Genomic DNA, 13021 nt, shown 5'->3' on the forward strand with positions numbered 1-13021 from the left:
CTCTCTCTCTTCTCTCTCTCTCTCTGTGTGTGTGTGTGTGTGTGTGTGTGTCTGTCTCTCTCCCTCTCTCCCTCTGTTTCTCTCTCTCTCTCTCTCTAAAAATTAATTAAAAAATTTAAAAAGCATCCTGTCTTATATATCATTATGCATATATTTAATCTTCAAATATAGATTACAAACTCATTGAAGGCAGGTTAAGGACTACCAATTACTCATCAACAAATAGCACTAGACCTAGTACCATGTCTGGTACATAATAGGTAATAAATAGCACTGACTGAATAGATGAACAAATAACATTTGGTCTAATAACAGCTCCTAATAAAGAGAAATTCCATCGAGTAAATGCATAACCCATCAGGCTGAGCCATCAGGCTGAGATATTGACATAAAATGTATTAATTATTGACTATTGACAGATATTTACGTGAAAGTTATGAGTATATGTTATTTTAAATCAACAAAAATTTTGGAATGATCAAGCATATAAGAATCAATACTAAGAAAACATACAAGATTCATATTATGAATGATCTGAAATCACTCTGAAAACATTGTAAGTAAAACATTCATCTTGCCCATGCCAGAATCAAGTACTCTCTCATACTTTCAAACTGCATAATTATTTGTCAAAACTATGAAAATACTATTTAAATAATGAATTCAATGAGAATTCTCAGGACATTAAACATTTGAATGAAAATTTTATTCTATCTTATTCAATAAATTATCAGTTAAAAAATTAATGGAGGGCTATCAAATCTATGACATTACCTACAATAACCTATGTTATCATATGAAACATAAAAAAATTAAAGTAAAGTGTATTTTTAGCTTTAGTTCACAGAGGCATGGAAATTACGACAGTAATACTCCTCTTTTATAGAGAGAAAATAACCTTTTATGTGATCCCAATTTTTAGTATTTTTAATGAAGTTCATTAGGTAAGTGGTTTAGAGTATGAGGACTAAAATCATAGAATGGTAATATGTAGTAACTGATAAAAGTATTTTCCTTTAGAGTTAATTACTTCACATATATTATACACCCATCTAGCTTCATGGCTGCCCAGTAAAATAAGAAAGGAGTAGGGTGAAACGGAGACGTAGAAATATAGTGTGAGTTGATAATGAGGTCAAAGGACACAACTCATTTTCTAAAAATCAAATCAATGGGTTCCAGTAAAATATGCAAACATTTCCATTTCCATTCTACATCAAAATAATAAGTACCCACAAATGCAGTATATATTTGAATGTCCACAAACTGGATTGGGAAAACAGTGACATGTCATAGCAAAGTATCATTAAAAATTATAACATGCAATTATATATGACATACATATTTCTTTCCTTAATTTCCTCTATATTTAGTATACTTTAAAGCTAAAGTTGTTTATTTTTCATTTTCTCCTACAAAAAAAATATAAATTATCATTAGAAAGAAGTGCCAGCTCCTTTCTGTCTTATATCTAAGTTTTAACATCTTTTAGGTGTCATTTTTTCTCTCAAAACTTCAATCAAATATAAGTACAAAACGTTCTTGTCTGGCTTGTTCATGCTTCGTGAGCAAGTTAAATAAAAAGTTAATAGAAACTAACATGTGTAGGAGAGGACATTCACAGGGAGTGTTCCAGCTAAGGTGACACTTGCATTATTACATCTGCCCGAAGTTTGTGGCTGCAGGGAAATGGCCAACTTTACTGAGCTCAATTTAGCACTTGAATGCCCAAGTGGAACTCACCAGGCTTGCCCTAGGCTGTTCTGAGGCACAGGCACACCTATGATGTTTCAGCACTTAACCAATGCAAGTAGTTTATCACATTGAACATAGTTATTGTCGTTGGGCCTTCAAAAGGACACATTCTCTTTTTTATTATAGTGAAGATAGCAGTAAGTGGCCATGAAGGGGGAATGGATGTTAATTATTAGAATCAAAGTAGTTAAAAAAAAAAAAACCACGCATGAAACCTATAGAATGGTGGGGGTAAAAACAATTTTTGGATAATTTGCACAATTATCCACAGTAAATTAAGTTAATATCAAAAATAGAGAAAGAGATCCAAATCTCAGCCTCCTATACTTGTATGGGATGAATTGTGTCACAATGATCAAATCCCCTAATTTCAAATATCTAAAATGCATGAAACAGATTTTTTTAAAAAATAGTAACCCACAATGTTGCCAACAGAAACAGCAGCGATTGTACAAAAGATACAGAAAGCAAAATGGGCCATTCCAAGAAAATTGCCCAAATTGAAGTACATGCAAAGGAAGAAGCAATCATGATAAATGACGGAAACCTTCCTCGGGTAGTTTAACACGGTACCGCTAGAGGAGAGGCTGGCCATCTCCTTTAAGCAATCACTTAAACGTAGGAGGAATTCAAAACTTAATTCAACATAGTTTGATCCAGTAAAAGAAAAAATTATACAATTTAGGCAGGTATAATAAAAGCCTTGAGTTAGACATGGCAGTCAAAAATAGCTAAATAACCCCAAAAATCAAAATAAAGAAATTTGTAAAAACTAAAAAAGAGCAGAAGATAAATGGATGCTCAAAGCTGGCAACTGGAACACTCACATTTTTTTTTCCTTGCCTGTTCATGTTTCATTTTTTTTTTAAAGTATCAAGGTTGCTTCCCATCAAAAATTGCTAATCCAACTTGCTATAAATAAAAATGTTTGGGATATAATGTCCTGAAATAGCTCCTGCTCACAAACAAGCCTTACTGTAGTTAATTTTCTTCCTTGACAAAAGGGGTTCCACTGTGAGATCCCCGTACCTGTGCTTGTCTATGAATATAGTTGAAACCTTATCATACTGGTATGTGCTGGTTCTATGGTGATAGGACTATTATCCTTTATTTTCTATTGTTACTCTACTGAAAGTTTCTATTATATGTTGTCTTAGTTCCTCCAGATATTATCTATAATTTGCCTTTCCAGACAACTAAACGTACATATGTGTGTATACATATGTGTGTGTACATATACATGCATATGCATAGATCACATAGGGATTAAATATCCAATACCCTAGGCTCTGTAGTCCCACTCAGGATTGATCTCATGTCAGTCATTTATTTGCAGGTGATAGCAAAGAAGTTACTAAATATCTCAGTGTCTCAGTTTACTGTATATAAAATCAGGGTAATTGCTACCTCCCTTAGGTAGTAGAAAGCATTAAATAAAACAATAAGCTTAGAATAGTGCCTAATATGTAGTTAATAAATTTGGTGATTATTATTTTACACTTGGAAGGCACTCAGAATTGTTTGAGTGAATCAAAATCCAAGTCTCTATGTTAACAGAGTTCTAATTACATTATTTTGTTACGTTAGGGAATCAGCTATATCAGGAGAACCTCATAGATGAAGACACTTGACATAAGTATCTGATTTATGGTATTTGCAATTCTGCCCTCCACACCAGATCTATTTGCATAACCAAAGTGGAAGCTGTCAATGCCCTAATGGAAGAAAGGACTATAGGTGCGTTTTTGTAGTTTTTCATAGATGAAAATAAGCATATTTTCCTTCTAGTGAATATTGGTGAAAATGCTATATGGGAGGAGCATTTATGTTTGACTCAATATTGATAGGGTAAGTATGGTGAAAGTAGGCATACTAAAGGTTGGCTATCTCAGTAGTAAAGGCCAATGGATAAGGTTTATATAAATGCCACTCCATTAAAAATTCTGGCAGACTTAACTTTTCTTAAACTCCTGGCAAAGTGATCTGGTAATGTGAAGTTAATAGATGAAACATCTAAATCCCAATGTATGTATGTAAGTAATAGGCCTTGGAATCCTACATGATACCATTCACATCACACTGAGTGAAGAGAAACTTTTCAAAGCCTTAAGAAATCCACTACAAAATATATTATCACTCTAGGTCGATTGATACTACTACACCAGCTTATAAATTTAGGGAACAGACTGGAACAGTCAACTTTCCTAGCATACCCCTGGGCAGCCATAAACAATTTAAGAGGAAAAGGAAAAAGTCAGGAAACTCAGGTGGGAAGAGAAAGTGTTTTGCTGAAGCTGTCTGAGTTATGATTATGTCCTAGGTCAACAAGAATGCATGTTGCTCTGGAAGTCTCGTGAGGTCGCCATTGCTATCCTCATGGATCAAGTTAAGTTCTGATGAAAGCAAACACTCAGAACTAGGAGCTAAGTGGATTATCCTAACACCCATCTAATTTGTCTCATCACCCAGAAGAAGGATGGGATTTCATTCATCATCTGCACTATATTTTGTGTTTATCTCCACCCTTCAAGTCAAGGGATTGCTTACCGTAAGTTTTCACTTTCTCAAATACATGGAAAGCTCTTCTATTTCCTTAATGCTGACCTTGCTATGATCAGTTTTGTTTTCCCCATTCCAGTCAGTGGACATTAACATATATTCTAAATATGTGGGTATATTCAATTTGGGAGTCAAGTTCTAGATCTCATTTCAGATGACTAGCTGTAAATATAAGTATAGACTGGTCATCAATCTGAATGATATTCTCATCCTCTGTTTATTAAATATTAGAATTATAGCATGATTAACTGCTATAGAGTGGGAATTTTTGTTTATTAGCATATGAAGTGTTATTGATCTTTTGATAAGGATAACAACATTTGTATCACTAGATACCATTGCTTCCCTTTTTAAAAAAGTATAATCTGGTACTAAAATAAGTGACAATGCATCATAAAGAAAATTAAGAAATGATATATTGCAATATAGATAAGCAAATGCAAACTGTGACTCTGAAAAAGTCTTTAAATGCATATATCTAAATCACAAAATAGTCTTCATTAGAATAAGTAGTATTTTCATTTTCAAGGGGAAAGAGGGAAAACCTCTTTGGATATTCATTATGTGCCAGGTTTTCTTTACATTTATGTCATTTAAGCTCCATAAACTATAAAGTGCAGCAGGAAGACTGTGAAGCTGAAGAAGTGAGGGAGGTAACGTGCCTCAGTGGGAAAGACTGCACAGCAGTCTAGCTGACAGGCTCCACAGCCTGTGCCCCTTCCGGTGCACAGGGAAGGAACCAGGTGAACTTTCTCCCACATCTAGTATCTATACTATGTTCTCTCTTTAAGTTCCTCCTTTTCTCCCAATTGAGATCCCCGATGCCTATGTTTCCAAGAACCGATAAGAAAAGTGCAGAGAGACCTGGCACATTGGTACCAGAGATTTGTTGAAGCAAGAGAATTTGGGGGAATCTCTCAAACCACACCATATAAATAGCTACTTCGTTTAGTCCTATGCCTAAAGCCAGACTTTCCAACACTGAAGAAGTTGAGATCTTGAAAATAAGTGAACCACAGCCTGGCCGGCGTGGCTCAGTGGTTGAGCACCAACCTATGAACCAAGAGAACACAGTTTGATTCCAGGTCAGGGCACATGCTCAGGTTGTGGACTCAATCCCCAGGAGGGGGTGTGCAGGAGGCAGCTGATCTATGATTCTCTCTCATCATTGATGTTTCCATCTCTCCCTCTCTGAGATCAATAAAAATATAATTTTAATGAAAAAAAATAAGTGAACCTCAAATAAATGCAAATAAAAAAGAACAAGTGATCTTCTTACCCTTTCTCCAAACTGGCAATGCATAATTCAGCCATAGAGCACCAACTCTTACTAGAGAGTTACTATTACTGATAGAGCTATATATGCCTAATGACTAACCCTCCCTGGATATTTAGAGGCTGAGAAAAAGCAGATGTCATAATCCATACAAGAAGAAGATACTGATGGTAAAGCTCATCAAAAGAGGGCAAGAAAGCTGGAGTCCTACACACATGCCATCAGCTGGAATATGCTTTCACCTTCAGACCCCCACAGAAAGACAGACAGATAGCTTCAGAGGCCATCTATTTTTATTTCACTTATCTAACACCTCTAAATAGCTACCATTATCAAAAAGCTATTTGTGCATCTATGACACACCAGAAAGAAATGAATTAAACAGGGAAGTATTACTCAGGTAATAATGAATTCAGGGTTTAAGTCTACTAGCACCATGAGTCATCTGTTGAGATCATTGTAAGTATAACTTTTTGGAATCTTTTAAATTATTAAAAGCTTTATATAAAAGTGCTTGATGTAAGTAATTATGACTAATAGAAAATACCCTTTTTTAAAAATAGACCTATGCAAGAAAATGATGACTGAAAATGTCAAATTATCAGCAACTAAGTGCAACAGGATGTGGAAGTCAGAAAGCTGTTATGTGACCTGTAACAGTGACTTGTTCTAATCACTATCAATATACACTTATTTCTTTCTGCTTAGCTCGAATCTCAAGCTGCCTTCTGGTTGTAACAAAAACTATTCAGTCAAAACATTGAATTTGTCTAAAAATCAGAATGTTTATCAAGTGGAAATTTAGATCACAATAACATCTGCTATTTTTCAACCCGTCTCCTCCACTGCTACAACAGGCATACTGTAAGTTTCTAGCACCCTCTTGTGGTTTCATTGGAGCAGTTTCACAGGCATTTGAAATGAGCTGTTTGAAACTGAAAACGGTGGAACTGACTATAATTCAACATGGAAGTTCTGCTGGCATCATAAACCCAGAAAGGAAACTTTGAGTCAGCGAAATTCTAAAATGAATGTATAGGCTCGGTTCTTAACTCCTTTGCTCTCTACTGTTCATTTTATGTGATCACTGGGAAGAATGACTTCTAAGCAAGATCGGAATTGCCAGTTCTCAAAATTAAGCATTTGTTTTGGGCAACTGTTGAATAAGATAAAAAAGAACCTCATTTTGCTCAAAAAGAAAAGCAAGTGTTTTTAGTGCTCAGTCTGTATGCATCTCGTTTAAGTAAACACAGCAACCCCAGTATATGTTGTGGCTGCTAAACAGTTGAAAATCAAGGCTTCGAGATCCTCCTCTGTCCTCAACCATATTTTTACTAATGAATTTTCCTACATTTTCTCAAATCATTGGAGAACAATTTATACTGGAAAAATGTTTTCCCTCCCTAAACGTATGCTTATAGGTGAGGCTTCTTTCCAATAGCAGTATATTTCAGAGCTCTCTTAAAGGGGAGTGCTGAAGAGGATTATACTATGTCCCTTAAATTGATAATGACTTCTCTTATCAAAAAAGGGACATCTGTAATACTTTCAACAATAAAGGCAAATTTAAAAAAATAATAAATCAGCAACAATAAATAAATAAATAAATAAATAAGGCATTTAAAAATACATTTTTAAGACCTATCCATGATTCCATAAACCTGAGGTGCCCCAACAAATGGCCTAACCTCATAAACTAAAAACATTTTAAAGAACTGACATTATCCGAATATTGTGAACATGAAAATTTAAAAGTCATTGGCCATGAAGGAGGTAAAAAAATGTAAATTAGCGAGAGGTAAAGAGTCTGTTAACAGTAACTGAAATGTGGCTTATTTGCAGACTGAACTGGAAGTCCCACTGTTAAAAAATCAGTAAAATGCAAGCAGAATACATTGGCTCCTCAATGTACAGCGATGTGTAGGTTGATGTTAAAAGAGAGAAATAGGCTTGGCTGGTGTAGCTCAGGGATTGAGCACCGACCCGGGAACCAAGAGCTTGCAGTTAGATTCCCAGTTAGGGCTCATGCCCAGGTTGTGGGCTTGATCCCCAGAAGGGAGCATGCAGGAGGTAGCCAATTGATGATGTTTCTCTCATCCATTTTTCTATCCCCTATCTCTCTTCCTTCCTTTCTCTCTAAAAAGAAATATCAATTAAACCATATTTCTTTTAAAAAGAGAAAAAAATTGGAATTCAGAAATGTATAGAAAACAAGAATATTACTCTATTGGTTATTCAGATTTAAACTAGGCAATGTTTAGTAGTTAAATAGCACATGGTATCATAAGTGTACATTGCTTTTAATAAATTCAAAAGACCTAATAAAAACATCATTATTTTTGATGGCATGGATGGGGGTAAGAGAAAGTTCAAATATTAATAGGTACCTTCTAATAAGTAAACATCTTAAAACTGCCACTTCTTCTGGCTATGGTCACTGCTTTTCAAGCTTGGCACTATTTACCTTGTTGAACCGTAATTTTGGCCAAATGCTTAAGGGTAAGAGGAAGACTATTTGAAAATTACCCAGGAGATATCTGGAGTGACTAGAGCCATACTGCCTTACCTGTTGAGCCCTTTTAGTGTCTTTTCCATGTTTAAAATGTCACGCATCTTAAACAAAAACCACCTGTCAATGGATGTGAGCTTCACAACCTCATCAAGGGGCATGTTGTCTTCCAAAGCCTGCCAAAAGGAGAAGAGATACATTGTTTGGAAAACAGTTTATAAATGTCTTATTTGGTTGAAAACATTGAGCAGCATCCCTCTCCTTGTTACTCAGAGAGCCTGAGGCTATAGTCTGAGACATAAAACATGAAACCGGTTCCATATCACTGATGTTCCTCTCAATATACCTACAGATACTGCCAACTCTTTTCACAATGACATCAAAGGAGGTGTGCTGAGTTAACCAGAGTGGTATGTACTCAGAAAAATCCCCCTAACAGGCTCTGCCTCCTGCTCTTAATATGACTACATTACCAATTATATCCTAAATTTGGGACATCTTTTTGGAATTAAAGGAAATCTCTTGAAACTACGTTTAAGCCAAATTGGTAAGAAAAATCTAGAATTTTTATAATGATCATTTGACTTGTATTTTGGATGCTTACCCTTTAGCAAATAGCATCCTTTTATCACCTCATTCCAAATGCATGCAAACTAGTCAGTGAGAATATATGGGTCAAATCTGTGTTGGTCTTATTTCTCTAGACTATACCCTCACAAAGGACTTCAAACAAGAAAGTATTTTGAATCAGTTACTTTGACGTTGCACTAAGACAGACATTTTGCAAAATCTTAATATATTCCAAAACAGTGTAGTAATAGCTTCAGTTCTGATAGGCAGCTCAGTCTTTCTCTGAAGCTTATTTTAGCAATTTCTCAAAAGTAAAATTACAGCTATGGGTCATTAGGCTAAGTAGAAAAGGCGACTAAATGAAGAGATAAATCCTCAAAACCAAAACTTTCATATTCAAAAGATGTCTATTCTTATTTTTAACTATTTTTAGATATATACTTATACCAAATAAAAAATAATCTGATACTATTCCAAAACAAAATACTTAAGAATGGCACACTATCTTTTTAAACCCCATTAAGAAGTAGATGTGACTAGCACTCTGGTGTTAAATATTTCAACCCACGGAACTGAAATTTCTTAAAACTTTTACTTATTTCTAGTATCAGAGAGACCATAATTATAACTGCGAAGAGAGATAGCACAGTTCATAATTCTGTTGATTGGAATAAGATGACATCTAATGGGAGTACTCAAAAGCATGTTCATTTTGTAAGTATAATTCTCCCTGTAATTACAGACAGATTCCCAAGAAGTTACTATTCTGTCTTATTTTCCAAGCCATTAAAGCACAATTAGCTGTTGGCTATCAACACTGTGAGGAGGATAGAGCCTGAAGTTGGAGCACTGTTGACAGACCAGAGGAAGTTTGCATACAATCACATAACAGTGATCGCCCTGCGGGTGACAGAAGACCTAGAATACTGTAATCATGTCCCCATGAGGAAGGACAAATACAGTCACACCTGCAGTTTCGAACAGAGGGTACGATCCCGCCTGTCTTGGGACTTCGTCTTCAAGGCTTTGCTGTGTAGCACCGCTATAATGAAGTTCATAATGACCCCAAACAAGTTTGAGGTGACGCTAATGTTCCTCAAACCAAAAGTAATGCCCTGTGTTCTCCCCAAATCAAAATAGGTGATGATCCAGTCATCCTGAAATAAGACTGCTGCAAAAAATCAGACCTCAGAGCAAGTTGCCCTTTTCTAAGAATCATGAAACCGAGCGAAGATTTACACACTCCCTTCATTCTTTTTCCCCTTCAGCCCTCCACAGTTCTCACACTCTTTGTCAAAATCACCAAGTGCTTGGTTGCTGTGGAAATGAACAGTAATGATGACCTCTAACAAATAGAAATCAGTTCCTTCTCCCGGCACTCTGGTAGACAATAATTTATACCCCAGACCCCGCACTTCTCGCTCAAACATAGGGTATTCTGTGCAAGAAAGAATCTCTGCACATTTTCCCCTGAATTCTCATCCTTTATAAATCTGTTAGAAAAGAATAAAAGGTTTGTTTGAGTTTTATAGCCTTGCTGGGAACTTGGAAATACTTCCTTTTTTTCATTTGCCTCAAAATGGCAGAAGCATGATAACTAGACTTAAGGGAGGAAATCCATGTGTATAGACATACACATACACATATGAATATAATGCATTGCTTTTTAAATAAAAGACTGAAATAAAACCAATAAAGGTGAGATGGCTTTCTAGAGTTAACCTCTCATCGTTACTATCACCCCTCCACCACAGAAAAATGCTAATTCTCTAGTACCTTGAAATTCAACATTGAGAATTGTTGATCAAAAGATACTAGTATCTCCTGGAATTTGAATGGGAATGAAATAGTCTGCATTTAGAAACCATAAAGGTGAGAAGAGTATACATCATATGCTAAGACTCTCAATATCTGGACATGAAAGTTGCAGTGAGTTTCGAATCACTAACAGCATTTTGCTGTTACAAGGAGACAAATTCCAAAAACAAATTCCCTTTTTAAAGACAAAATTCATATTTTCCATCAACTCATCCCACAGGCACACGCCCAGGCATAAAATGGTCAGCAGGGCTTTGTAACTCCAGTGTGGTTTGATACTATGGGAGGATTAATGCCTAAGCTTCCTTAAATGTCAAAGAGCCATGTAGGGATTTCTGACCAGACAGATCCCAGCTGGCCAAGTCACCTTTTATAAAATCAGATAAGCTCCAACTTCAAAACTCTAAGCATAGTAAACATGAAAGGAGATTAATGTGGCATTTAATTTGCATAAAAGGGAACTACGGAGTGGAAGTGAGAGTCGTGGGTCTTTTTTTATTCTAAAAGTAAAACCAATAAAATAATTACATAGAGAAAAGTTTATAATCATGGAAGTTCTTTATAGTCTGTTATTGTTTTTTAAACACAGAAAAAGAAGCAAGTAAATAGAGTATTCTAGAGTCTTAAGTAACCCATACTAAGTGATACTATTTTATACACCTTCTTTTCTAAAATATGATTTTACATATTTTCAAGGAACAAGTTATCAGAGTGATAAGAAATGACAAGCCAATATTATCAAAACTATTTAAGAGTATTGATACTATATACACTAAAAAAGGAGAAACATTTCATCTGTCTGATCATCCCTTAAAACTGTAATGTGTCCTTAACTCTAGACTTAAAGTCCAATAAAAAAAAAGGGGGGGGTAATTTTTTAATTAACATAGAATAATCTGATTAAATCCATAGAAATCTCCAGTTTAATAGCATTAAAGAGAATTAAAATCTTTCCCCGAGTCCCTGAATTTAAGATTTTACTTTAATGTTCAGGCTGCCTATATTCTGAAAAAAATAGTGTCTCTGGACCCTTTGTCATATATTACCTTGGCAATGGCATAGATGCGGGTACTGGATGGGTCCGACAGCTCTCTTTTGAGATCTAGGTTCGATGGCCAGTCTTTGTTCATTGGGAGCCTGGAAGTGAAGCCATCTATGGACGGGTGGCACATCCGTAAAGCCTTCTGGAAACTCTCCTCAAAGGTGCGCCCGATAGCCATGACCTGTAATACACATTTAAGAACTCTCACTTAAAGAAAGAGATTATTTGTTTCTAGTTTGTAACAGAACTAGAAAAGGAATATTTTTCCGAAATGACTTAGGAATAAAACAAATATCAGAAGAATACTACTCAAATTTAGGTTTTATTTTTCTTCTCTCCTTATCTCCATGATTTTGATATAAAGACTACAACATTAGGTCAGTCTTTTACCACTTAGAGAATGTCGCTGTATTTGCTGAGATTGAGGAGGACATCACATGTACCTGCTCTCTACCATAGTATTAAAATAAGGAATCTGTGGCCAGAACATATAGACCCTTCCCTGGGCATACATTAACACATAAATAGAACTATTCTGAGCAAATATCAGTCAGTACCCAAGACAGGTTGGTTTTCTTATAGCTAAGCATTAATATTAATAGAACCTTGAGAGTCATAACAAATACTGACAGATTCAGATTTTAAGAGTAGGTGGAAATTAAATTCTCCATGACAAATTCAATGTGTCTTCCCACAACCTTTACAGCTGATTATACACTAATCAGTTAGAAAAACAATGTGGTGATTTAGTTTGAACACGTTACAAGTCAGAACTAAACTTAAATTGACTTTTGAAGCCTACCTAGTTATTTTCAGTGGATAAACACTGCCTTTGAATCATTCCACGGAATAATAGATTGCCATGCATTTTTGGTCGCCAATTCAAAATAATAACAGTATTAATGCTGCTGTCAGTAAACTCCCATGATTCCTCAAATGGACCTGAATTCCAATGACTATCAGTTTGGTAAATCTTCTTGTCAATTGTGTGACAAGATACATATTCAAAGATCACTAAAGCATGCCAGATAACCTTTCTACACTGCTTCAAATTTAATTAGAAATAAGGGAAGATTCTCAGGAGTGGGAATAGATGAAATCTTAGTGCAATTCAGATGTGCAATTTGCAAGGCATCGTGGTATTTGAAGAGTTAGACAATATGTTCACAGATTTGCTCAGCTAGACATGGGAGAGGCTGCCAGATATGTTTCACATTCATACTGTCAAATTAAGAAAATATGTTTGAAATATTAAATAACACTTGTAAGTATTACATATTTAAGTGTTAACTCTATAAAGTAACTAGTTCTAATGTGTCACAATAATTATCTCACTGCTTTATCCTCCCAGTGTCTGCAGGCAGTAAGACTTCAGGAAGTATACACTAACTTGAGTTAAACTATATGAACTAAAGGTTAAAATTAACTGACAATAACTCAGATAATAAGCCCTAAATGAAAACATTATAATATTATCTCATATTCTTTTCCC

General features: G+C 35.3%; 1 protein-coding gene across 2 annotated transcripts in view; it reads right to left on the bottom strand.

Annotated features, from left to right (window-relative positions):
- Nucleotides 1–13021, bottom strand: part of CPS1 (carbamoyl-phosphate synthase 1) — a 111951-nt gene that overhangs the window by 47398 nt on the left and 51532 nt on the right. For both annotated transcript variants that reach the window (XM_006778935.2, XM_006778936.1), the window contains exons 20-21: nucleotides 11534–11710; nucleotides 8157–8275 (exon numbers count right to left, since the gene is read on the bottom strand). In XM_006778935.2, the coding sequence (XP_006778998.1) occupies nucleotides 8157–8275; nucleotides 11534–11710 (296 nt within the window). The remainder of the gene's footprint in view (nucleotides 1–8156; nucleotides 8276–11533; nucleotides 11711–13021) is intronic.

Source organism: Myotis davidii, unplaced genomic scaffold, assembly GCF_000327345.1.
Source record: "Myotis davidii unplaced genomic scaffold, ASM32734v1 scaffold268, whole genome shotgun sequence".
NCBI classification, from domain to species: Eukaryota; Metazoa; Chordata; class Mammalia; order Chiroptera; family Vespertilionidae; genus Myotis; species Myotis davidii.